This window comes from Drosophila albomicans, chromosome 2R (assembly GCF_009650485.2).
Source record: "Drosophila albomicans strain 15112-1751.03 chromosome 2R, ASM965048v2, whole genome shotgun sequence".
Lineage (NCBI taxonomy): Eukaryota > Metazoa > Arthropoda > Insecta > Diptera > Drosophilidae > Drosophila > Drosophila albomicans.
Window position 1 is genome coordinate 14916006 of NC_047631.2, and position 25914 is coordinate 14941919.

The window sequence follows — 25914 nt, forward strand, 5'->3', positions numbered from 1 at the left end:
TTAAATACAGTTAAATTTGTATGTTTATATGTAACTCAAGCAGCCGCCCACAAAACAACAACAACAACAGGAGAAGTACATATGTGTTTGTGTCTGTGTGAGCAAAAGAAATCATGCGAGTTAGCCTACAAAAAAAGAAACAACAACAACAACAAGAAAACAAAACAGAGCTAAATAATAATTAATACAAAAAACCTGCACAAGTTTTGCAGTTTCAAAAAGAAAAAAAACAACAACAACATAACATAAATACGTAAATATTCATATATTGTACCCTATAATATAAAAGACAACCAACAACAAGTGAATAAAAAAGGCCGAAAGGAAAACAAAACAAATCAAATACATACGTAAAAAATTAAGAAATAAGTGCAAAATAAATTCAACAAAAGAATCAAAACACAACAAGTTCAAAACGCAGCCGATAACAGCAACTTTAAGCAAAACAGGAGCAACAACAAAAGCTTTTCTTTGAAACGTCCAATTGGATTTACACAGGTAAATAACAGTTATACATGGAATATTTGCAAGTGTTTAAGTGTGTGTTTGTGTGAGTTTGTTATATAAAGACAGCTGCCCAATTAACGCCTACAAAATGGGTGTTTTTTTTTCCTAGCTTGTCAGCAAGCGGCATTTTTATATATAAATGTATTATTGATATAGTTTTGCAGTGCAGTGCAAATGTATCTTTAAGATACTTTTAAATATCTCTTAATTATTGAAACAAATTTAGATTTGTTTTATTGTTCAATTTGATTAAAAACTGAATAAAAAACACGAAAATGTCATTAAATAAAGATTAAAATAATTAAATCTGCAATTCTACAAAAATATCCACAAGATACTTTTAAACTTTAGTGTTAGAATATAGAGAAAACAAGACTCAAACTATTATAACCAATTTAAGTAGGTTGTTATATAGCAATTTTAGGCAACAATCTGAATATTTGCAGCCACAAATGTTTGTTTCGAATACTTTTTAACTTAAATTGTTTCGATAAAGAAAACATAGTTTAAACTACATCAAAAAATTTAGCTGGATTGTGTTTAATTAATTTGAAAAGCTACAAGCTCAATATATATCCAAAAACAAATATATCTTTTTTTGTATTAGCGGCAAGTTGGAAGTATCTTTTTGATTTTCCGGTCTATTTGGAAGTCTTGCCTGCTTTGTGGTCTTTGCTGCAGGGCTTTGATTTTGATTAGTTAGCATTTTGTTTGAGAGTTCAGTGCAGAGATCTTAATTAGAGCACTACTGATAATACGTCTAAAAATAACACGCGTCGCTGATAGCAGCGACTACAGCGCGTGTCGCACCACAGACGATGTCGTTGTCGTTGTCGCTCTGTTGTTGTTGCTCTGTTGTTGTTCATGTTGTTGTTGCTGTCGCTAGTTGATATTTATACCCTTTTTGAAAACGTACTACATATCTCAAACAATATTGTTTCACACAATGTTTAAGTACTCAAAGAAAGCTTCTTCTTCGAATTCGAGGAATGAAAAAGCAGATTGCAAAAATTATAATAAACATTATTAAACTGAACGAAGTTAGTGCTTGGGTAAATTTTAAGAAATGTACAGATTACAGTTTATATATAATTTAAAATAATTAAGAAAAACACAATTAACATTTTTTATTCGATTAATATTCATTGAAAGTTGTATTTTTATTTAGATCTTTGTGGTTTTTATTTGATCCGTTTAATGTTTTAGAGCTTAAGAATACTTAAGACTAAACGTAATTATAATTTAACGATTATTGTATAGGGCAGTCTATAATTATAGCAATAAGAATTATTAATTTCCTGAAATTACTTTTCAACTTCACATTACTTTAGCTGCCTTTTCTATTATATTTTAGTTGTATGCTTGTTAATCGCAATTTGAACATTTTTCGCAAGACTTTCTTTTTCGTTTTTTTAGGAGAACATTGAAAAAGTTGTATTTTATTTATTTTCGACTTGACTTGACTTCTCAAATTTTGCTTTCCTAAATATTGACAAAATAATTATTTATTTGTTTCAAGATTCCTTTAGATTTCTTTTTTTATTTCCTTTAAATTTTTCCCGTTTGTTTCTAAGCTTTCTTTTCGCAAGTATTCTCTAAATATTTCATACAAGATTTTCTTTCATTCATAATATAGTATTTTAGTTCTTACCTCCAAAATTCAGTTATTTCCTCGTTTTTCTGCTTTAGTTAATTGGGAACATTTGCAGGCGTTCTTTCCCAAATAAATACTCAGTCATTGTGATATTACATGTTTTTTGTTGGACCAAACAAAATTGACATTGAAATGTGATTAAACCGCTAGTTTCTTTATTAAATGGGTCGATTTTTCAGTGGTCACTGACAAAAGAGATAGAGAGAGAGAGAAAAAAATGAAGAGAAAGAGAGACAGACATTGCGATAAGTTGTCATATACTTGAATTACTCGTGTATTTATGTAAATGTCTTATCTATAGCCGCTGGTGGTAGTTATAGATTAAAGTCGGGCATATCTTCGAGTGTTTGCTGGCCACTTTTACAGATAGTGTTCTATGATAAGGTTGGGCCAAAAAGTTTGCCAAATGATAGTTGTGAAGTTGAAATGAAATTGTGGGAATGGGTCAAGCACGAGTCGAAGTGTATAGTAAAATATATGTTATATATTGGCGATTAGAACTTCCTTATATATGAAACATCTCAAGCGTCGTCGTCATTGCTGCTGATTGATCGAGAGTTGATTTTGTTGTTTGCCCGACAGACTTTGATTTGTATTTGTAAACAAAGCACAGCGATCTCTATGGACTTTTTTTTTTTTTACAATTTTTTTACATTTATTATTATTCATTTGGCAGCCTCTTTCCCTTGCACTCCCTTTGAATGCAATGCGCGTGTTTCTCTCTTTTTGACCTCAGTCCCAGCCACGTGTAGAGCTAAGGAGCGAAAGAGCCGGCAAATGGCACTTTCAATAAGCTTCTATTTGAATGCGCTTCCGTGATAATTGAGTTAATAAATTAATAACAAGTTGATGCGGTTCTCGACGAAAACTAGATGCGCTGTCTACTGAATTGAGTGGCGTACACTGAGACACAAAAGTGGGTGGATTTAGATATGGAATGCTAGTAAGAAGGGTTTAATAATACGATTTTCAAATTGAAATATACGATAAATTGTATACGATGAAATCATTCATTTTAAAAAAACTTAACCAAATTAAAGTATTTTAAGAAAGATTCTGTTATATTTCCTTTCTACTGTTTTTTTTTTTTTTTTTTAAAGAGAAAAACATAATACAAACAGAAAAATAAATATAAGACTGTACTCTAACAAATTGATAGATTGTAAATATTTAAGTCCGTATAATTATAATAAAATTTTAAAACAGAATTTAGCCAATTATTTCTGTAAAATTACGTTATAATGATTTTATCTTCGTTTTTACTGTATTTAAAAAAGCAAATTAAAAATGGTAATAAATAAAGTATGATAAAATAAACATTTATTAAAATAATGAAATTGTGTTAAGACGTGCTCAAATACAAAATAATAAAATACCGCTAAACTGTAGTATTTATACGAAAAAATACTACATTTACTTAGTGCCTTTAAAAAAGAATACATTTTTAGAAAGTGAAATTTAGAATGAAGATTCTGAGGAATATAATAAACAAATTTTTCTTAGTAGATGTCCTTCGAATCTGATTATTATTCGATGTACCCCTTTTTTGTGTGCAGTGTACGAAAACCAGAATGCGTCAGCGATATCAGCAGAGCAAACTGCAGTCGCCTCTTTTGGCACTTTCTTTGTTGCATTCCAGTCGCCTACAACATTTGAGTGCAGGCAGCAAGTGAACGGGTGAAGGAGATAGAGAAAGAGAGAGCGTGTGAGATTGTGAAAGAAAGAGAGGGAGTGAGTGTGAGAGTGAGAAGGGGGAAGCACGTGTGGGTGTAAGAGGCGAAGATGATTTACTTAAGACCTGTAAATAATGAAAACTAATGACATAATCATACAAATGAAATGCTTGCGACCCACTCGAGAGATGCATACTCAAATAGACAAAAGTGTAATCGATAAACGATAAACTATAAACGATAAATTGCAAGTTCAGTTGGCAAACTTGTTGGGCAAGGCTTAAGCAGAGATAAGCTGACAGTGTGTGCATAATACTTTGATATATTTATATCCACATAGAACTTATTGCCTTGGCAACAAACGAGTGCAGTTCGCAGTCGCTTGCTGTTATCGCATAGTGATAAGAGAGAGAGAGAGGGAAAGAATATGTGTCTGAAGCTGAAGTGATAATAGCGTGGCAAACATTTCAAGTGCAGCAAAGTGCAAAAAAAAGGGGCTAAATCAAAAAAAAATATAGTCACGATCACTTCAATAGATCTTTAATCAATGCATGCCACATGCTGTGGCAAGTGAAGGTGGCTGAAGAGTTTGGCTTTGTCAGCGCAGAGTTTTAGGCCTAAGTAGACCACACCAAGGTAGAAGCTCTGAGTTCAGACCAGTTAAGGTGCCAGCTGTCAGCTTATTTAGTTTTCTGCTCACTCATTCACTCTCACTCAGGCGCTCTCGCTCGCACTCGTTGCTGTTTGGCTGTCTGATTGGAGGGCCGCCTCTTGAGTGTGCAGCGTCTTTATAAAGCAAAAAAAAAAAAGCAAAAGCAAAGCAAAGCCAGCGCTGACATACTTACTTTTGCTTAATAATCCTGTTTGACGAGTTATGCCAAGCACATACACTTATATCTTCGCATGTGTGTGTCTGTGTGTGGTTGTATCTTCTACTCGTATGAGTATCTTTTACTTCCACGTAACTGAACCTGGCCATGTGCGAGAAGGGTTTAGCCGGAATAACATCACATGAGCATCTGTTTTGGTCGCCTGTTTGCCTGCGATCTCTGCTGATAACATTAAATGTACGCATATATATATATATATATATACTACTATATATAGCAGTGCTTATCATTCAGGTCGGTCCAGTTAAGCGCGCATATATCTATTTTTATCTGTTGGCCAAAAAACGTTATAATCGACGAAAGAGAATGTTGAGCAGCACAAATTACATAACAATGTTTCTTTTCTTTTTTTTTTGCTTATATTTTATTTCTATTTCTCTTTCTCTTTCGCTCTTTGTTTGTGCATCTTTTGTTGCTTAATTTCTGTTTCGCCTATATGTGTGTATATAATATAGTATCTAGAGTGTTTTTTTGTTTATTGCTTTATGGCTTATTTCGTCGTATTCTTTTTATTAATTTCGCTCTCTGCAAATCTCGCTTTTTTTTCTGTTTTTTTTTGTGTTCTTTCAAACCTGACACTTTTTGCTAATGAGTTTCTGTCAAATGGAACTTTTCCTTTCAGCAAAATTGCAAATTGTTTCAGCATTAATTTTTTGGGGTGTGTTCTTGGCGAAATTTCGAAAATTTTGCCATCCCGAAACCGTTTTTGGTTCCATTTTGAGAATTGTGTAATATTTGTGCTCGCCTCGCCTACAGAATTAGAACAAACATCGCATTCAATTTGTCAGTTGTTCAATCATTCAAATGCTAATTTCTTTTCGCCCACACAAAATGCTGTTGAAATTCTGTGCGATCCACTTTACGTTTTACGTTTTTACTAAGAAATGTGAACCAAATTCTCCGTGCTTGCGGCTCTTTTCACTGATTCATAGTAATAATAATGGGCCCCGTTCTGAATTATACTCGCATTCGTAAATGTTTTTAGTTTCGAATACGTTTTTACTTTCATCTTGCGCGCGTAGGTCTATTTAGTATTTGTTGTCTAGGTTTTTGTTTTGAATGCGTTGGCGTCGAATTCTCTTTCTTCCACGTTCTGTAAACTGTAAACAACAAGATCTGAATCCAGCTGAAGAGTGGAAAAATAGTGAATAAGATCTAATAAATGCTTCATTTAAACTAAAGTCAATACTATAAAATTGGCCACATTTATAATTAAGTTCTCTTCGTCTAATGAAGTCTCTTCGAAAACAAATTACGCTGAAGTTTTGGAAAATTTTAAGCAAATGCGATCTAATCTTATCTTAATTACTCTGGGTTAAGTATCTAAAAAAGGGGGAGTAGAATATACTCGACAAATTCAACTTAAATTCCGGAAAGAATCTACTGCTGAATTTCTTGTATATTAAATGAATAAAATATGTAAATCTCATATTTACTTTTTATGTTGATTACTAATTTTAAAGATTCTCCAACCTGTACCTTAAAAGATGACGCAGCCCATCAATGATAAAGATGACTAAATCAATCTGAATTCTGAATTCTGTGCTCTGTTATTGTTTTGATGTTTACGTTTGTTCTGAATTTCTTGAGAATTTCAAATATATCTACAGATTGTATGTAAATGTTTAGTTCGGTATTTCGGTATGTGTGTCCGTTGATGACGTTCGTAAATGTCATTCTTATTTTTATTGTAAATTATTTAGCATTTATGTGTTTCTGGGTGACATTTGGCGGGCAACAAGTAGCCGCGTTGTTCATTTCATTTCATTTAATTGTGCGACGCAATTTTTCGCACTGTTTCGAATATATATGCATATTTAAGCCATACAACTAAACATACATATGCATACTAATGTGTGGATTATTTTTAACTTGGAAGCAATTGTTGCACCTAAAATTAGATGTCAGCCAGCTATCAACGAGGGAAACAATTAAATTTTGAGCTAATGAGTTAATTTCTTACATTTTAACGCGCAGTTAAATGGGTTTATGATATGTTCAGGCATTTTTTTTTTAAATAGATGTATTTTTCTTATGATAATTTATCAACATTAATTATTAAAATGTTAAAAGAATTTTTTGAACAATTGATTAATAATAAAATTAGTATTTTTAAAATTTATTAAAAAATATCAGATATTAAAATATTATTTGTAATTCTTGTGGCAACTTTATAATAATTATTGCATTTCTAACTTTCAGTTAGTTAAATTTCGTAGCTGCATAAGTACTGAACTCCATCCACCTATTTTTAGTATTTGTTGTGTTTTTTTTAGTTTTTATTGTTATGCTCTTTGCTGTTAGTGTCTAAGGTCAGTTTGAGGTTCATTCCAGTTCAGTTCAGTTAGTTGCTTGTGCGGTTTTTTCCTGTCGTTAAATGTTTCCAATTCGTTCTCATTATTTACGGCCATAAACTAGTCACTTTAAGATATAGAATATAATGTAATGCGATGATGACACAAAACGCGACCTCTCCACCAAATAATTTCATTACGCAAAAATGTTTAACGACTGGGAATTTCAGAAGGACAATGCTTTGTATAAAAAGAATAAGTTTTAGGTTTTCAAGATATAATTCGAGATTTAAACTGCTATGACGGATTAAATTTCAAAACTTTTTATGAAGAATTAGTTTTAAGTTTTCAAGATTTGCTTAAAGTATTTAATTGCGATGCAGCATAAAATATAAAAAACTGTTTAAAAAGATTGAACTGTACCATATTTTTGAAACTTTGATTAGAGTATTACATATTCGACTATGTAGTATTAAAAGCTTTACGAGTTGGATCTAGTATTTTTTGGCACTCTGCGATAAATTGGCTTCTTTTTTGGGCGGGTCAGCGATGCTTGTTACGAAACTGGAATTCTTAGAATAACTAGCGTGTGTGTAGTTTCCCAGCACAGGTAGATTCCAAAAATATTCACACACACAAACACACATGCACGTAAATTGATGTGTATGTGTATTTATAAGAAGAACATCGTTTGTTGTTTGTTATACTTCCGTGTTCTGTGCTGTGCTTGTGTCTCAAGGTATTTCTCCGTCGCCATCTCTGCCTCCTACATACACACACACTCAACTTATAAAATTTTGTGGACCTAATGCGCCACACAACACAAAAATTCAAAGGCAGCAAAGAAATGTCGAAAAGCAAAGCAAAAAAAAAAAAAAAAATACAAAATGAAAACAAACTCAATAAAAAAGGCAACAAAAACAAAAAGTTTGCGGCGATCAACGGTCGTTGTTTTGCGCCTCTTTCGTTAAAATTTCATTGTACATATTCAACGAATGTGTGTGAGACTCGCGTGTGTGTGTGTGTGTACTCTGCGAGAGCGCAATAGATGTGTGTGTATGAGGTGTGTGTATTTTAATTCACACACATTTTCAATTTGTTTACAAAGCTCACGCAAAAGAGAGCAATCGGGTAATCGGTCAAACGGCTTAACGAAGAGCGAGAAGAGAGGGAGAAGTGTTTGCCTCTTTTGTTATTACGGTGAGTGTGAGTGCGAGTCTGTTATCAAATTCAACGATTTAAGAGAGCGCGTCAAATGTGTATGAAAATTTAAATTGAAAGGAATTGAAACTATTTCAAAATGCAAAACCACGCAAATGTTAATATTATGTATACAAAGCATATATAGTATATGTAGATAAGTGTGCGTGCTGTATACATGTACATATATACCACAAAGTCTCCAAAATAACAATAACAGCTTTTGAAATTCGTGCAAAGTTCGTCAAGCTGCAGTCAATCTCCAAAAAGCTTATCAGCTTCCCCGTGCAGACAGCGCGCGGCCAGTGTCAATAGACTTTTGATAATGTATATATGTACTATATACATAAATATGTATATGTATGGGCAAACGATGTATATAGAAAAGATTGCTGGCGTTATTTTGGTGGTTGCCTTTTATATTATCAGTTATTGGGAATTCTATGCATTTCGTTCTCAATTTAATAGTTTCGTATGCTAAATTTAGTCACAAAAGCAACCGCCGCGAATGCAGCGAATGTCTCCACATTGAAATTGATGAATTTTAATTGAGTTCTCAGCGAATGCCTGAAGATTGTGCGCGGCATACGACAAGATCATAACCCATAATACATTATCGTCAGTCCAATGTCGTCCTCGTCGCACATTCCACTGATAGAGGCAGAAGTCTACACACACGCAGACACACACACAAACAGACGATCATTTCACAGACTCAGAAATATACGCACTCGAAGCTATTCAGAAGAATGCACACCCCCTTTTGATAGTCAACGATCATCTCATTGCTCCTTAAATTGAATTAAAACAAAGCGAAGTAAATGCAAAAGTTATAAAACGTTCCTATACCCTGTAAGTTTAATAAAAATCAGTTACAGGTCTTGTAGAGTTTTATAGTATTTCTTGTAGACATTCCAATTTTATACAAGTCTTACTTAGCTTGTCCCAAGACAAGTTCAATAAATTTGAAATGTTTTCGTCGGCTTGTAGCCAATATAAATATAAATACCAGCAGATATGGCAGCGCTGTTCCTATTTTTCTAAAGCTTTTAGTATATAAAGATAGGTATGGCAGCGCTGTTCCCATTTTTGTTTTAGTTTTTAGTATATAAAAGATATCAAATCGTAGCCAAAGTACAACAATTTTCCTACATAATGAGTTACGACCCCCGACTCTGAGGCTCAACTCAATAAATTTGAATGTTTTCGTCTGGAAGATACCCTGTAACTAATATAAATATAATCTGGTATGGCAGCACCATTTTTTTTGTTGATAACAGTACATAAAGATAATGAAACTAAGACTAATTACAAAAGCTTTCGGCTAACACATACCCTGTAGCTAACATATAAATGAACTTTCAATCACGAAAATGATTAATAAAATGGTTGTAACTTATAAGTTTAGCTCATTTGTCTAAGAAGAGCGCAAATAGTCAGCTAAACGTATTTCTTAATATATGAAGTTAACGTAATTCACGCTGAAAGCCATAACAAATTTCTGTTTAAAAAATTTCACTGACAAAACGAACTCGTAAATTTTTCAAAACACTTAAAGATCGCGTTTCGTAATCGGTTTCCGTGCATTCAAACAGGTTAGATCACTTTGAAGCGAGAGATCGAATTAAGTTTTGGGGACTATACATCGACAGCTTCTTCCTACTAAATATGTTAATCGACGAGCAAAGTGAATGTGTATGTGTTTCAGTATGTATTATGAAACAAGAGTGTGCATGCTTGAGAATTAAACGTAATGACAAAATGACACGATACAATGATTTAATGAAATTACTAATGACTTCAAGGGTTTAGCAAGATGGGAGCTCAATTGAAAATCGACTTGATGGAGTCAATTTAAATGCTGAATTTAGCCGAATTGAATTTGACTCGTTCTTGATAAATCAATCAAACGATTCAATGAAATTGCTAATGATATCAACATAACTTTACATCATAATTACTTTGTTTATGTATTTTATTTTATTAGTGAAATTCCTTTTAATATAAATAATGATGCTTAATATTATCCCATCTCTTTTTCTCTTTTATCTTTACTTTAGTAAGGGAATAAATATATAATAATGAAATTTGTAATAATATTCATGAACTCATCTTATTTTCTCTCTCTTTGTAGCTTTTAAGTTTTGGAGCTAGCGGACGAAAGCTTTAAAGCTGCAACTCCAAAACGAACTGTTCGCCATCATGGACGGCTTCCCACAGGACTGGCCCAATCTGCCCAGATCAGACAATGCACTACAAATGGATCAATTGGTAAACGAGCTGCATCCAGATGCCGCCTTCGAGCCACAGACACGCGCCCGCTCTAACACCTGGCCATGTCCACGTCCCGAGAATTTTGTGGAGCCTGTCGACGAGCTCGATAGCACAAAGGCCAGCAATCAGCAACTGGCACCGGGTGGTAAGTAACTTGCCCCCAATTGCAATCAGTTGAAATAAGTCTTTTATGGCTTTCTCTTCCTTCTATCTCATCATGCAGATTCACAGCAGGCCATACAGAATGCGAATGCGGCCAAAAAGAACTCATCCCGTCGCAATGCATGGGGTAATCTATCCTATGCTGATCTCATAACGCATGCCATCGGCTCTGCCACCGACAAGCGTTTGACGCTGAGCCAAATCTACGAGTGGATGGTTCAGAATGTGCCATACTTTAAGGATAAAGGCGATTCGAATAGCAGTGCAGGCTGGAAGGTGAGTGTTTGAATACAATTTTAGGTGTAATGTGAACTGGTTTATTGCTTCATAATGAAGTAATTCAAAATTTGGAAAGAGTTGAAAGTAAATTAAACTCAAAGGCAAAACTCAAAGGATTGACTGGAATAAAATTCATTAATTTGAAATAGGATTATTGATTCGAGTTTTGAAAACCTAGAAATGTGAACTAGTTCTTTTATTTAATTTAAGATTGAATACAAAACACAATTCATCGTCTTAAATTGGGATTAATGATTACCATTATCAAAATCTAAAACAGAGAACTAGTTCTTTTATATATAAATTCATTTAATTCACAACAATAAAATTCATGATTAATTCATCACCTTAAATTAGAGCATTTATTAAAGTACTAATGTCTTTAACCGGTTCAGTTTAGTACTTCATTTAAGTGCGCTGAATAATTATCGATTCACGACTAAATCTGACATCATATAATTAATTTGTCTATTCCTAGTACAATGCGAACTGGTTCATTTAACTAGTTCACGCAGTAAAAATGACATGAAGTGAATGAATTAAACAATGAATGAATGAATGTTTCAAGTTCATGGCCAAAGAAGGCATGAATGAAAGAAAGGGAGGGATTACAGCTAGAGAAAGAGAAAAGGCGAACAAAATAGAGAAAGAGTCAAACAATCGTTTGTTATACTTTAGTTTTGTTTTTTTGCTGCATTTTTTTTTGCGATGTTTGGTTTACTTTTTTTTATGTCTTTCTTTCCGTTTTTTGTTTTTTTTTTTTGTGTATATAATTCTCATTCATTTTATGCTTTTCTTTTTTTGTTGCTGTTCTGTTTTTTTTTTTATCGTTGTGTGTGTGTTTTTTTTATGTGTTTCTGTGTCTCGGTCAGCGGCCCGTTGTCTTGTCATCGTCATCGTCATCGTTGTCATCATCCTCTGTTGTTTGCATTGTCGCGTTTCCACTTGTTGTGCATGTTACTTAATAAATACATGAATTATTACATATGCTCGTTTGTCATACATTCCCCCTCGCCCCCTCTCTCTCTTTCCCCTTGCTCTATTTAGCCCCCATTTCCCCTTCCTCAGCTCGTCTTTTGGCTATTTGCGTGGTCCACGCTTCGTCACTGAAAGTTGCAATTAATGCGCTTTTATCTTTTGCTGGCGAATGGCAAAACGTTTTTTCTACGTTTTGTTTACATCCATTCATACGTACATAAATACAATAGTAGTAGTAGTAAAATACACACACAAACACAAGTTTTACTTTAGTTCAATTTACTTCATACCAGAAGATTCTTTCAAAAAATTAAAAGTGAATTTCAATACCATATGAAATTAAAATCGAATTTGAATAAACTGTGAAATTTAAATCGAATTTACTTAATTATTTGTAGTATAGACATTTTGATTAATTGCAGTTTCAATCAGGTTTATTTGCTGGTTTTTTCTTCTTGTATTTTTTATACAGACTATTATTATTTGTCTTTTTTTTTTTTGGTTGTTGTTCTCCTGATAAGTACAAGTGTATTCGTGAGTGCTTCTACAGTCATTTTTTTGCAAGCTATCAAATTTTCGCAAGTTCATTGACTTTGCATTCGTATGTAATTATAAGAATATGTATATTAATTTATATGTACAATATGTACATACTGCCAGACAAGTTAAATTTGTATTTAACTTTTTGAAATTGGAAACAAGACAATTAGGAGCATGCTGGGCTTGAAGATATCCATTAGTTAGTTGAGTTTAAGTCGAATAAAGAATAAAGCGATCGTCGTGAAATTTTCAGAATATGTAGCGAGCATCATAAAAGTGCATATCTGTTAATATAACAGAACTTAAGATAACCTGTACTCAGATGATAGGTTTGTCATTATAGATGCGAATAATTAGTTGAATATCAGTACAACTTCATAAGCGATCCTGCTTAAGTTTTCAGGAAATGTACATTAAAATATATATCTCAAAATAACGTCTTTCAAACGTCTCAGATATTCGTTGGTTATAAGTCAACTTTATTAAAAGAATGTGCTGAAGTTTTTAGAATATGTAGCATACAAATGAAAAATGTATATCTGCAAATATAATAATACTCAAGACTACTTTACAAAAATATAAATACATTTCATTTTATGCGTGTGATAAGCGACAGACAGACCTGTCTTTTAAAAATTGCTTAAGTTAAGTCGTCGTCGGTTTGTTACCCTTAAAAAGTATCTTTTGGCACGGTACTCAAAAGTTAAATTTAATTAATTACAAGTTCAAGTGCAAGCAATGGTTTTGACATAAAATAATACGTAATTAATTAAATGTTATAAATAGATTGTGATCACAAGAACCGGATTCTTTCGTTTGCTTGCAGCGTAACTATGACTTATTGATTATCACAATTCCGCATAAAAATGATGAAATTTTGTTATAAGTACATGTTCCACATAATTTCACATTGCAATGCGCAGAAAAACTTTCGCCTTATTGTTTTGATGATGATGTGTGTGTGTGTGTGTGGGGCACTTCATGGTCTCTTATCATTTTCAATAGAACTTTACGTATTCGCATGAAGTGTTGTGCGTCATGCACGTGATTTTCATACTCTCACATACGCGCCGTTGTCCGATCATAAATTTCGCTGATGTTACCACTTTTGCCCATTTACCAGACTTTATGGCCAGCTTTTGTTGTTGCTGTAGTTTAGCACCTCGCTGTCTGCGAAATGTTAAACAAAAAAAGAATTGAAGAAGAAGTAAGGGAGCGAGAACGAGAGCGAGAGCAAAAGAGAGGGAGAGAGAGGAAAAGAAGTGAAGAATTTGCTGGTCTGGCGACATCCGAAACTCATATTTTGATGATACTCAAACTAGAATCGCATGAGTATTATGATTGTTTATAATTATTTTCGCGGAAGTAGTCAAGTGTCGCTCAGTCGCTTCGTCTCTTCGTCTGTCTGACGTTTTGCTCCCTTTTTGGCGATTACGCGGCAAAATAACAACGTGATAAAGAAACCGCAGCGTAGACAACGCAATGATGACGCTTTGCGAGGGGGAAAATTGAGACGACTGCTGATTGGGCAAAGAAAGTACGCAGTTAGCATCCATGAGATGAGACAGATACAGATACAGAAATCGGCAGATCGACAGATGCACACACACACACACACACACACAGATACACAAATACAACAAAAGTTTGCGACTATTTTTAGTGGCCACAACTTTCCGGTTCTGCGTCGGTTGAAAGGGACAGTTGCATGTTGCAGTTGGCTAGCTAATTTATGCAACACGTTGCAAGTTTCTATACTTAGTCAGATGTCAGTCTGCAACTTCTTTGCTCTCTCTTGCCACATAACGAAGACACCTTCAGCGGCGCTTCCTCTTCAATAAAAACAGAAATGACATTTGTGGAATTTTAAATTTGGCTTCGTGGCTTGTGGCAACATTCACATCGCATTCACAACGTATTCACATACAGACACTCACTCACACTCACCCTCGATTGGCCATTGAACCTGTGCCAACATTTCTTTTTTTTTTCTTCTCGTTTCTTTTTCTCTTTGCTTTTGCTGTTTAGTTCTTTTATTAAAAACAAAAAGGAAAGAAAAAAAAAAAACGAACGTTGCAATGCCCGCTATATATACATACATATATAAATATCTTTATTTTTTGTTTTTGGCAACGATCCTCCAACGTGTTAAAATATATTTTTGGCCCACACACTTTGCGGTTTTTATAGCTCGGTGCAGTAATTAAATGAAAACTTGCTTAGAGCTCTTGATTTATGGCAATGCGATGTTCTAAAAATATATCCGCAAAAAAGAAATATTTCCCAGAATCATTCCAGCTTGTCTCCCCCAACTGTTTTTTTTTTTTCTTTCGTTTCACGTTAATACTTAGTAATCGTAAAAAACTAAACGTTACCTCAATGCTGATTCAATTTCGTATGTAATTGCTTATTACATCAGCTTTAACTATCTCTATTTATTGTTTGCTTATCAATTGTCAATATTAGCTAACGTCAGTCAGGTGGGAAAATTCATTCGGTGCATTGCAACTGACTTAACTCGACTTTAAATCAAATCAAATGGCGTTGTAAAGTTTAAATAATTGGATTACTTCGTACACATTAAGTTGATAATTAATTGTATATATTTACATTTTAATAGATTATCAATTATATATATTTCTCTTATACCATTTCGTCATTTCCTATTTTTAGTTTTTTGCTTAAATCCCTTATAAAAACACCTTTAGTTTATTAGCTTAATAATTTTATTCTGTGTTTTCTATGAATTTTTTTCTTCCTTTGATTTATTGTTTATTGCGTTGACGACAAAATATTAGTCACTTTTTTTAATTTAGTGCGCTCTGCATATTCTTAAATTGTATAAATAAATAAATTTTTCACAACATTAAATTCTCTATATTAATATTCGTTTATTTGCCTAATAATTTCATTCCAAAATTAATATGATTTTGTTCTCGTATATTTGCTATATTTATTTACAATTGCGTTGTTGACAAAATATAAGTTGTTGTTGTTTAATTTTGTGTGCTTTGCATACTCTAAAATTGTACTAATTAATATCATTATTATTTAAAAATATATTTTTTATTATTATATCAAAAAAAGCCAAAAAGAATGGATTACTACAAAATGTAAAGTTCAAATTAATGTTTCCTTTTCGTTAAGAAATATTAAATTAAGAACATATATCATACATAAAATTTCTTTACATAATTTCTTTAGTTTTCTTACTTGTTGTTTTTAATTTTGTGTGCACTACATTTTTTTCCATGTATTAGTTAATAATTAGTATAATTTATTTGATTAATAATTTGGAGAAATTTATTGTCGATTGCCTTGTCGTATTAATAATTTCTAGCTCTGCATATTCTTAAATTGTGTTTAAGAACAAAATGAACATCTACATGTTTAAAATATAATCAATGATATCATTTATTTTAATTTTTTTCATCCAAACTTATTCCTTAAATTAGTTTTCTGTGGTTGTTTTTTTTATGCGCATTGATAGATTTATTGTCGATTGCGTTGTCGACAAAACATTAGACATTTTAGTTAATTTAGTGTGCTCTTCATGTTCTTAAATTGTGTCTAAAAATATATGATTTCAAAATTTCAAAAATGAACACAAAAAATGTCTATTTGGAATTTCTTTTGAATTATTATCTAGTTTTCTAATCAAACAGCGCGCAAATTGCGCAATTTCTACACTAGAATACAACTTGTAATATTATACAAATAACTTACGTCTTTATCAGCGGCATTTTTAAGTGGCTGAAGGCCTTATAAAGCACTTCTAGAAAGTGTGTTGCAACTGACACTTACTCTATTATAGTCATACACAATTAATTAAATGCTTAATTACCAATTGGCGTATTACACACGGAATGCAAGTCCATAGTTAACGGTACAGCCTTGATATGAAAAAACAGAGGCAGAACCTATTTTGCATGCGAAATGTAATTAAACATTCCACACAGAGCGAGCGGGGAGCTTTAAGTAATTCCATTCATTAACTGCGTTTAGGCAACCTTACTTGTATAATCAATTTGACACTTGGAGCAACCACTTGGCAAAGAGTCACAAAGCTCCAGTGGAGGGGAAAGAGAGAGAGAGAGAGAGGGGGCACAACATGTGCCGAGTCAAACTGCGTCTTAGTGAAAAAAAGGGGGGCAAAAACTGCAGCTGCTCTTATACTATATAAGTTAATAGTTTATCAAATGCCAACAGCAGAAAACAGAAAATAAAAGTGAGATAGCAAGCAAACAACAACAAACAGCGGCAGCGAACTTGACATGCGCAGCTAACAAACAATAATAATAAAAGTAGTAATAATAATAGTAATAATATGTAGTAGTAGTAAATAGTAAATATTTTGCAGGCGCATTAAGTATACGCCGCACTGGTTTTACCCCCAGCAAGTGCATGATGTATTTTGCTGTTTGCATTCTACGGCGCATTTTGTTTGCACTTCGCCATAAGAAACAATAACAATAACATTAACTTCGGACAACCATAAAACAGGTGCAGGGAAGGGAGAGAGAGGTGGAGGTAGACAAAAACAAAAAGCGAAAAAAGCAAAATATTTTTGTTTTGCTTTACATTTGGCGTACTCAATAAAATGAAGCGTGCAAATACTGGAATAATTGTGCACAATAAAAATCTGAAAAGAGCGATAACGCATTAGAGAGACCAAGACAGAGTGAGAGATCGTGTGATAGAGTGCGATAGCATGATTAAGAGAGATAGAGAGAGAGAGAGAGAGAGCGAGAGAGAGAGCGGCAGCAGCTGCAGAGAGTAATCGGCTAGCATCTATAATATTTATTTATAAATAAATATTAACCTTGTGCGCGGCAGTCGCTGTTGTTCCCCTCTGCACCTCCCCCCTCTCACCACTCTGCCCACCGCTCAGTCCCCATTCGACCACCTCTCAAGTACTCGCTGATTGTCTGGTCAGACTGTGACCATGCCACACATATTTTGTTAGTTTTCGTGCTTTGCCTGCAACTCAGAATTTGTTCTTGTTGCTGTTTTTAATGGTTTGCTGGTGTCGTGTCTCGTCTAACTGTACCGGGAGTACCGAGAGTATTGCGTAGTAGACGCTATGCCATGGCACACGCCCACTTTTCGCTGCCAGCCGCAGCAGCAGCAGCAGCAGCGACGTCAGCAGCAACGTCAACGCGATGGCGACGCGGAAGCAGCCGTGCCTCCGTTTGGCAAATACTTTTTTTGTTGTTGTTCAGTTGCTTAGTTGTTGTTGCTTTCATTTCATTTTATGTTCTATTTTACATTTGCCAGTTTTTAGTTAACATTTTCATGGCTAATTGCTGCGGCTCTGTAAAGTTTTTTATGTACTCGTTATGCTGCTGATTGACATCAAATATCCACACATAACATATTTATATGCGATGAGTATTCAGGAAGAATCCGCTCTAAAGTGCATAGCGGCATTAACTGTATAATGCACTTAGCGTCTGTGCGCTATAATTTAATTCGCTAAAGCGAATTTAACACGTTTATGCCGTGAAATTCTTGAATTACAGCAACACAAATGAGGTCAAACAATTGACTGTGCACTTGGTCGGTTTAATAAAATATGCATGCAGTAATAATAAATTTATGCAAATGCGAAATTTGTACTAAGCAACTTAAAAATGTATTGTATATAGGCAAAGCAATCCAATAGAATGATGCCAAGATGAATTTCATTTCTCAATCAATTTATTATTAATTACACAGCAACAAACAACGACAACTTCAATAAAATATGTAAAGATATTTGAAAAAAAATCATATGTAACATATGGAATATAAAGTTTTTAAAAACTCAGCATTGTATGAAAAAACCTAAAAAGGTTAAATTCATTTTGCAAATATTTAAACTTAATTAAATTAAAAAATTGTCTTAACCACAATGTTATTAAAAAAGATTTGTAAATATGTGTTGTAAAATTAAAAAATTATATAAAAAAATGCTGCATTTAATATTGTATTAGTAATTTGCTTGTTCTTTTCCTGAATATAATTTCTATAATGATTTTTTCAATTATAAGTGTCACTGATTTCTATTTCACAATTTTAAAATATAAATAGGCAATCATGAGTTTGATTTCATAAAAATACCTTTTTAATCATAATTATTAAAGCAGATCCACCACAACTTTAATAATAATTATATGAAAATACAACCATTTCAAATATAAATATAATATGTATGTTGCAAAGATATATATTTCTTCCTTTATAAATCATTAGTGTGCTACCTCGCCATGCATTTATAATTATTACATCAAGTTTAAAATTAAGAGCGGTGAAAACACGCAATTAGTATTTCATAGCTGCAAAATACTTAAGATTTAATGTTACACTCACGCATTTCATGTGATATAGTAATGCCAGTCATAAAATTTGAGAACACTCGCGAATCGTATGCTTACTATATATATTTTAAGTTCCTGGGCTATGCGAAATGTTTTGCTATATGCTAATGCAATAAACACCTATGGCAAAGCGAACACTTTCATTGTGTTTCCACTGCCTCTGACTTTTGCATTGTCCGAGGTTAGTTTGCATTTGTTGCACTACTTCGAGTGGCACGAGAATTGGAATTTTTTTTTTGCGGGCTTGTTGAACTAATTAACGCCGCCGTCTGCCTTTGGGCTATGAAAATTGTTTGGCTGCACATGCTCGTAAATATGTAAAATAAAACTACTTATTTTCGCTGAACGTTGTACGACTTATGCACCAAATATCGTCTGGTTAGCTCAAGTGTCTGTTTGGCAAAACATATGCAAACAAAAAGAGAAAAAAAATTGTAGCCAAACTGCGCAGTTTATTGTTTGAAGGCGAAAACATTGAGTGGGCATTAAATATTTGAATAGTAATAATAACTTTTAATGTGGGTAATCGATGGGTGTGCGAATCTTGGATTCATTTACATTGTTATTTTTAGAAATTAAAAATAGATCTAAGTTTTTAATTAAGTATTAGCGGCAACAATAAAGATTTAACGATTACTGAAAATTTAGATCAAATAAAAATCCTAAAAGTGATTCGAGAAAAAATTGTAGATAAAAATTACAGCTGATGTCAGACAATAATTGCTTTGGTTATCAATTTGGTATTTTGTATAGTATGTGATATATTTTGTATATAGGTATTATTTGGTATTTACCACATTGTTTGCTTTTATTAAAGATGAACGGTATATTAATTTGGTATATTTAAATGATATGTTGCTTATTATTATGTTGTTTATTGAATGTGAACAGCTGTATATCAGCTGCTATAGATAATGTTTTATAACTCCTTTTTAATATTTGAATTTTTAGCAATTTTAATTGTGACTTCTGATTTGATCATTAAGCTCAACACACACACAACAAGTACAACAAAGTTTGGCATTTAATGAACTTTATGCATTAATTGAAGAGCAAAAGGCAATTGAAAGCCAATAACTGGTTTTCAATAGCCCAAAAATAGAAGAAGGCAAAAAGGAATTAACAAATTTATGGCGAATTTATTGTGATGTTGTCATAAAGTGACTGTTGTCTCGTTGTCTCTGCGGGGGTTAGACTACTGGCCAATATAATAAATAATAATGCAATAATAATAATCATATGAGAGACGCCATAAAAATAAAAGGCGAGCAGACACACAACTGATCAAAAGAAACCAGACATAAAGCAATGAAACTCGTGGCAAAGATAAACTGTGTTTTATACACTCAACAGTTCCAGACGAGACGAGTCCAGCCAAGCCTGCGATGGCATTCCTGTTTTTAATACCTGATACACATAGGGTAGAAGGGTATTATAATATTGAGCTGGCAGGAAATGTGTATAACATACACAAGTAGGCATTTCTGATCTCATCAAGTAACATATATATTTTTGATACATCCATATCCCTCTGTCCGTGTCTTAGTTGTCTTGGTTGATATTATACATTATGGTATTTTTGATGTATAGTATATAAATATACCAAAAACACATTTAAATATATTTCAGTATTTTTTCGGTATATTAATTTGATATACTAACATAACATTGACATTATTATACATTATAGTATATTATGTTATTTTTGAATTTATAGTATATCAATATACCAAATACACATTTAAATATATTTCAGTATTTTTTCGGTATATTAATTTGATATACTAACATGACGTTGACGTTATTATACATTATAGTATATTATGGTATTTCTTAAATTTATTTGGTATTTAGATGGTATTTTTACCAATATACCAAATACATATTTGAATATATTCTAGTATTTTTTTGGTATATTAATTTGATATACTAACATGATAATACCGCACTATTATGAGAGTATTTCAAAGTCGAGCATACCAAACTGTAGTTTCTTCTTTTTTTGTGAGTTTTTGGTCGTAAAATTATATTATTCTTGTGCCTGTTTTTGTTGTTCTGCATTTTACGCTAAACGCGTTGCAAATTGTGTGAATTTCTTATGTCATATGGACATGGGCGTGGCTAAAATAAGGAAAAGGAGAACAAGAAGAATTCGCTGACAACCTGGATTGATGGTCAAGTGGCAACAAAAAGGGGAAGCGTATTGAACCTCGGCGCGTTTATCATTTCAATGACTCAATTCATGTCCAGCTAATGGTCAAGGCGGCAACTAATGGGGCCAATGCTCGTAAATTACGATTGAGCATGGTGGGTGGGTGAATAATGTTAAAGCTTGGCCAAATGGTTATTCAATATGCTTAAGTCGTTGTCAATGCTCAAAGCTCGACTCTTAAGCCTCCAGCTCAAAACATGCGGCTGCATAATCAATCAAACATTTAAGCATTGACCAGCGGCAGCGGCTTAAAGACTAGCAAACACTACATATGAGTACTTAATGAATGTCATCGACAGACAAAAACCAACAGCAAAGCCAAAGAGACTGAATTTGTCTGCTGCCATTTCTATTGCATACTTTTTGGGGCAATGTCCTCGACGCCGCACAAATTGTACATAATTTGGCTTGATTTCGTTGTTGTTGTAGCTGCTTGAATGGCAAAAGTTTGTGCTTATTTTCTTCTTTTTTTTATGTACTTGCCTTTGGCTGATTCTATTGAAAGCCAGCAGAACCTTTCATTGCGAGTCGTCGAGACAAAACGCGACACTTATGAACTGTTTATGGAGTGCACTTTTCTTCCACATTTATTGACATTGGCATTTGCTACTTGTTAGACATTTGATGATGCGTTTGCGTGGCTTAAAGCTGAGCTGAGCAGGTGTAGCGAATTGAATTGAATTTTTATAGTAGCGTTTCCGTTTACAGTTGTGCTTCCGTTTCCGTCAGGCGCCAACTCCACAGCGATTAATCGCAAACTTTATATGTATTTCTATATCTATGCGGCTTTGTCGCCAACTCAAATTCATAAAACTTTTTCGCAGATATCCCCCTTCGAAAAAAAAGAAAAGTTTTGCAATTTCATATCATGCGCTGTATCATCACATCATCATTGGCTCGATAATGCTAGCTAGCTAGTTTTATGTTCACATATCTTAACAATACGTACAACTTTCTTCTTCAGGGGTGACTTCAACTTGAACACATAAATGGACAGAGGGTAGAGGGTGGAGGGAAGCGTAGGCCATATCAGCATCATTGCTGGAAAGTTTGCCCACTCTCAAATCGTTTTTTGATACACCAAAAAAGTATCGATCACAACCCGACTGCAAATATACACTAATTTGTCAACGAATATCGTATTTTGCCATCAAATATTCACTTGGTCTAGGTCATTACTTATCTAATCTAGCCTGACAGTCGCTTTAAGCCCTCCTCCACATATGTATAATCAGTTCGTTGGCCAGTTGCTAAGAGAAACAGAAGGCCAAATAATGGAAAAAAGCGAAAAAACGAAAAAAAAAAACTGATAAGACTTCAGTCCCCATACTGGCTACGATAATGGGGAATTTCAAATGCAAATTTGATGGCATGATCCGCGCGTTTCTGTCAATATTTCCCACAAATATCGATGTACGCTATATAGAGGGTTATTCTCCTCTCGTGCCGAGCTCGCTCGAAAAGAAAACAATTTGTTTAAACAATTAATTAGAGTGAAGTAAACATAAACACAAGCGAAGCGAGGCAAGTGAGTGGCCATAAATTGTGTGTGTGATTCTTTTTTTTCTTTTTCTTTTTTTTTGCTTAAATATCATTGATATTTTGCTTGGGGGGATTTGTTTAGTCTTCGCCGCCCGAAAGTGTTTACAAATTGGTCAGCAAAACTTTGTTAAAACAATTGAAATCAATTTCAAATCGTTTACCCAAAAAAAAAAATGAAAAAATATTGCCTGCCGCGTTCCAAACCGGACGTGCAGGTTTTTGTTTCAGGGGCGTAAAAGGGGCGTACCACAGGAGGGTGGCACATTAAAATTTAACTGCATTGAACTTGGTTTCGAGTTCTCTCCATAGCGTGCCACAATTAGCAACCTGTGTGGGCGGCTGAAGTTGCAGCACCTGCTGGTTACTTGTGGCTGTGCATCGAGTGTCGTTTCAAAAATTTATATCTCAATTTCACATCTAAATGCGAATAATCTTTTTTTCGTTCTTTCTTTTTTTTCTCTCCCCCCGTTGCCATTTGATTTGTGTGTGAGAATCGCCACAGCTGTTTAGCATTCGAGCGCGATTTCTTTATTATTTTTATATTCTATTTGTACTTTTATTTTGTATCTACTATATTCACCGACTCCGCATATACCTAACGTACTCGTTCAAATATGTCGATATGAATCTACTACGCTTTTTGTTGACCAAACTGGACTGCGATTGCGACTGGCTGCCTGACTGGCTGGCTTTGCTAAATGCCATTTAAACGTCCAGCCAGCCAGCAGCAAAAGCGCTCCAGTTCTCGCAAACGGGGAATTTTTATTTGAGATCTGTTTTCTTTTTTTTTCTTTTTTGTGTGTTGTATTTATTTATTCACTTTACTCATAAATAGATAGCATTAGCGGCGCACGACATAAAGCACTGGTATTATCTTGAAATGCTGTCACTTTTGTTAGCGAAAGGTTTGAGCTCGACCATGACAACGAATCAAGTTCTTTGCATGAATGGATTGTCGCGGGATTACTTTAAAACTCACTGCTTACTTTCTCTTAGCAATGAAAATTCGAAAGAGTAGATGACAGAAGAATCCTTCAATTCGATTAGTTCAAAGTTTACATTTACAAGAAATTTGATTTTAAATTGTATTGGTATAAGGCTGATAGCAAACGTTTAACAAATTTGAAAAATACATAAATAAAATATTGCAAAAACTAAGAGCGAAATAATAGCCCTTGGTAAATACTTTATTTTTAACTTCTTAATTTTCAATTTACTCATAAATTTTAGTGAGTTAAAGTTTAAATTGACATCAAATTTTGTTGAAATGAAAGGAAGGAATAAATAATCCTGATAAATAGTTAGATTATATTTGAGATTATACAGTGGATCATAGCTTATTTCAACCATTATACTGGCCAAATTAAGAGAGGTATTAACTTTAATTAAACACAGAATTAGTCGATGGCCTTAGTTGCTAGCACTCCCTTCTTTTAGTTATTATATTATTTTGTATAATAATTATCATGTAAATAAATAAACACAGAATTTTAGTTTAATGTTTTAACCTAAAACATATAACTTAATTGAGGCCTAGCTTAATACTCACTCTACTTCTTAAACTTATCGTTTCAATTTACAAGAAATTATAATATTTTGCTGGGAAGTATTGAGTAAGTAAAATTATAGATAAAGTTTAACGAATTTGAATATATAAATATTGATATTGCTAAACCATAAGAATATTAACAATGACCCTGAAACTTTAATTGAAATAAATTTACTAAACAACTTTTAGTTTTGCATTTAATAGTAAAAATAATTACAATTTTAGTCAATTTACTAAATGTTATAATATTTGTTTTGCCATGAATTTCCCTTTCTTCATTCCTAAATTTGAACAGAAGTAAAGTACTTGCAAAAGTTGCAGTAATTACTGTGTCAAGTCAAGATTAGATATCATGCTGGGAATACCACTAAGAATATCAATGTATTTCGTATAGCTATAGCTCAAGTGAGTTCCATTTCTGTTGCCACATTGTGTGGCACATGACGCGCGTTGCTCGCTCGTTGGTTTTTTTTTTTTTTGTGGCTGCCAAATGCGCCCCATAAGCCGCTCAAATGGTCCAATGAAATATGCATATTTGATGCGAGATGACGGCGTACTAGAAACTCATATCAGTGCTAGACAAAAAAGGGGGGGCAAAAGGGGGATGCTTGCCCCTGCACTGAGCCAAGTGCTAGGCAAGCAAAAAAGTCATGAATACAAGAGACGACTGAATATGAAACGCACTCCGGCAGAATTAATATATTTTAGTATCCTTCCCTCTTGCGCTCTTCAGCGCGTAGCTGGAACAATTACTCATATAAATTATAGAGGGAAATGAATCAGAGAGTGTGTGTGTGTGTGTGATGATGTGTGTGCGGCGGACTAATAAATAAAAATTGTGCCCTAATAAATGTAATTGGCATCGGCAGCTTCAACTACTATTTTCTGCATAACTGGGTCAACAGGCGAGGCGAACATGGCAACCAGTCAGTCGAAGGGGGATGGGGAGGGGGAGGCGAGAGTTTTGCTGTTTCATTGTAATTCACGCTTAGTGCACATTAATTGTATGTACACAAAAGGCCATGCGGCCATATCCTTGGCGACAAATGGACTTGGGACACATGCGTATTAAGTTTCCATTTCTCGAAAATTTTCTTTTTTTTTCCCATTCAATGCAAGCAACAATTCAATGAAGCCATCGGAGTTGTCGTCATTTCACCATTTCGCAATTTCGCATAGTTTCAGCTTCCTTTTTAGCTCGGCTTTTTTCCACACACACACACACACACACTCACTCTCTTGTATTTTTGCTGTGTTGATTGGGGGATGACCCATATAAGCAAACACACACACTCTCCCCCGCTGTTCACAATGCAGCGCCTTGGCAACTTCCCATGCCGCGTGTTACCATTCACAAGTATCCTTGGCATATCCTCCTGAAGTACTCAGTTCTCTCTCTCACTCTCTGTGTGTTCACTTCGCATGTGGTCGCCATCCATATCCATATCCATATCAGACTGTTTACATACGACGAGTATCTTTTTGGTTTAATAGCGCCAATTAGTTAGATGAATTGAATCTCTCTCTTTCATTGCTGCTGCCCGACATTTTTGCCAGATTTAAGTTTATGAATATTCAATGAAGTGTGTGCCATAAATTATGAATGCCATTTGTTAGCATTCCGTGAAGATTTTATGGCCTTGAGGATCAACGTCTCTGTTTTTTTTTTAAAGGTTACATCAAGGTTCTGCAATTCCAAAAGCGTTTTTAATATTAAATTTCACGTCAAGCAATTTTTCAATTCAATTATCGTAATGTAGTTTTCAAGTAATTCTTTTGAAAATGAAAATTATCTGCAACT

The 25914-nt window shown here is 33.7% G+C and overlaps 1 protein-coding gene across 2 annotated transcripts in view; it reads left to right on the plus strand.

The window, feature by feature from the left end:
• LOC117573834 (forkhead box protein O) overlaps nt 1-25914 on the plus strand; it is a 37441-nt gene continuing 11527 nt past the window's right edge. The window contains exons 1-3 of one of the 2 annotated variants that reach the window (XM_034257266.2): nt 1-498; nt 10353-10637; nt 10716-10930. In XM_034257266.2, the coding sequence (XP_034113157.1) occupies nt 10421-10637; nt 10716-10930 (432 nt within the window). In that variant the 5' untranslated portion in view covers nt 1-498; nt 10353-10420. The remainder of the gene's footprint in view (nt 499-10352; nt 10638-10715; nt 10931-25914) is intronic. The other variant, XM_034257267.2, reaches the window with a different exon arrangement.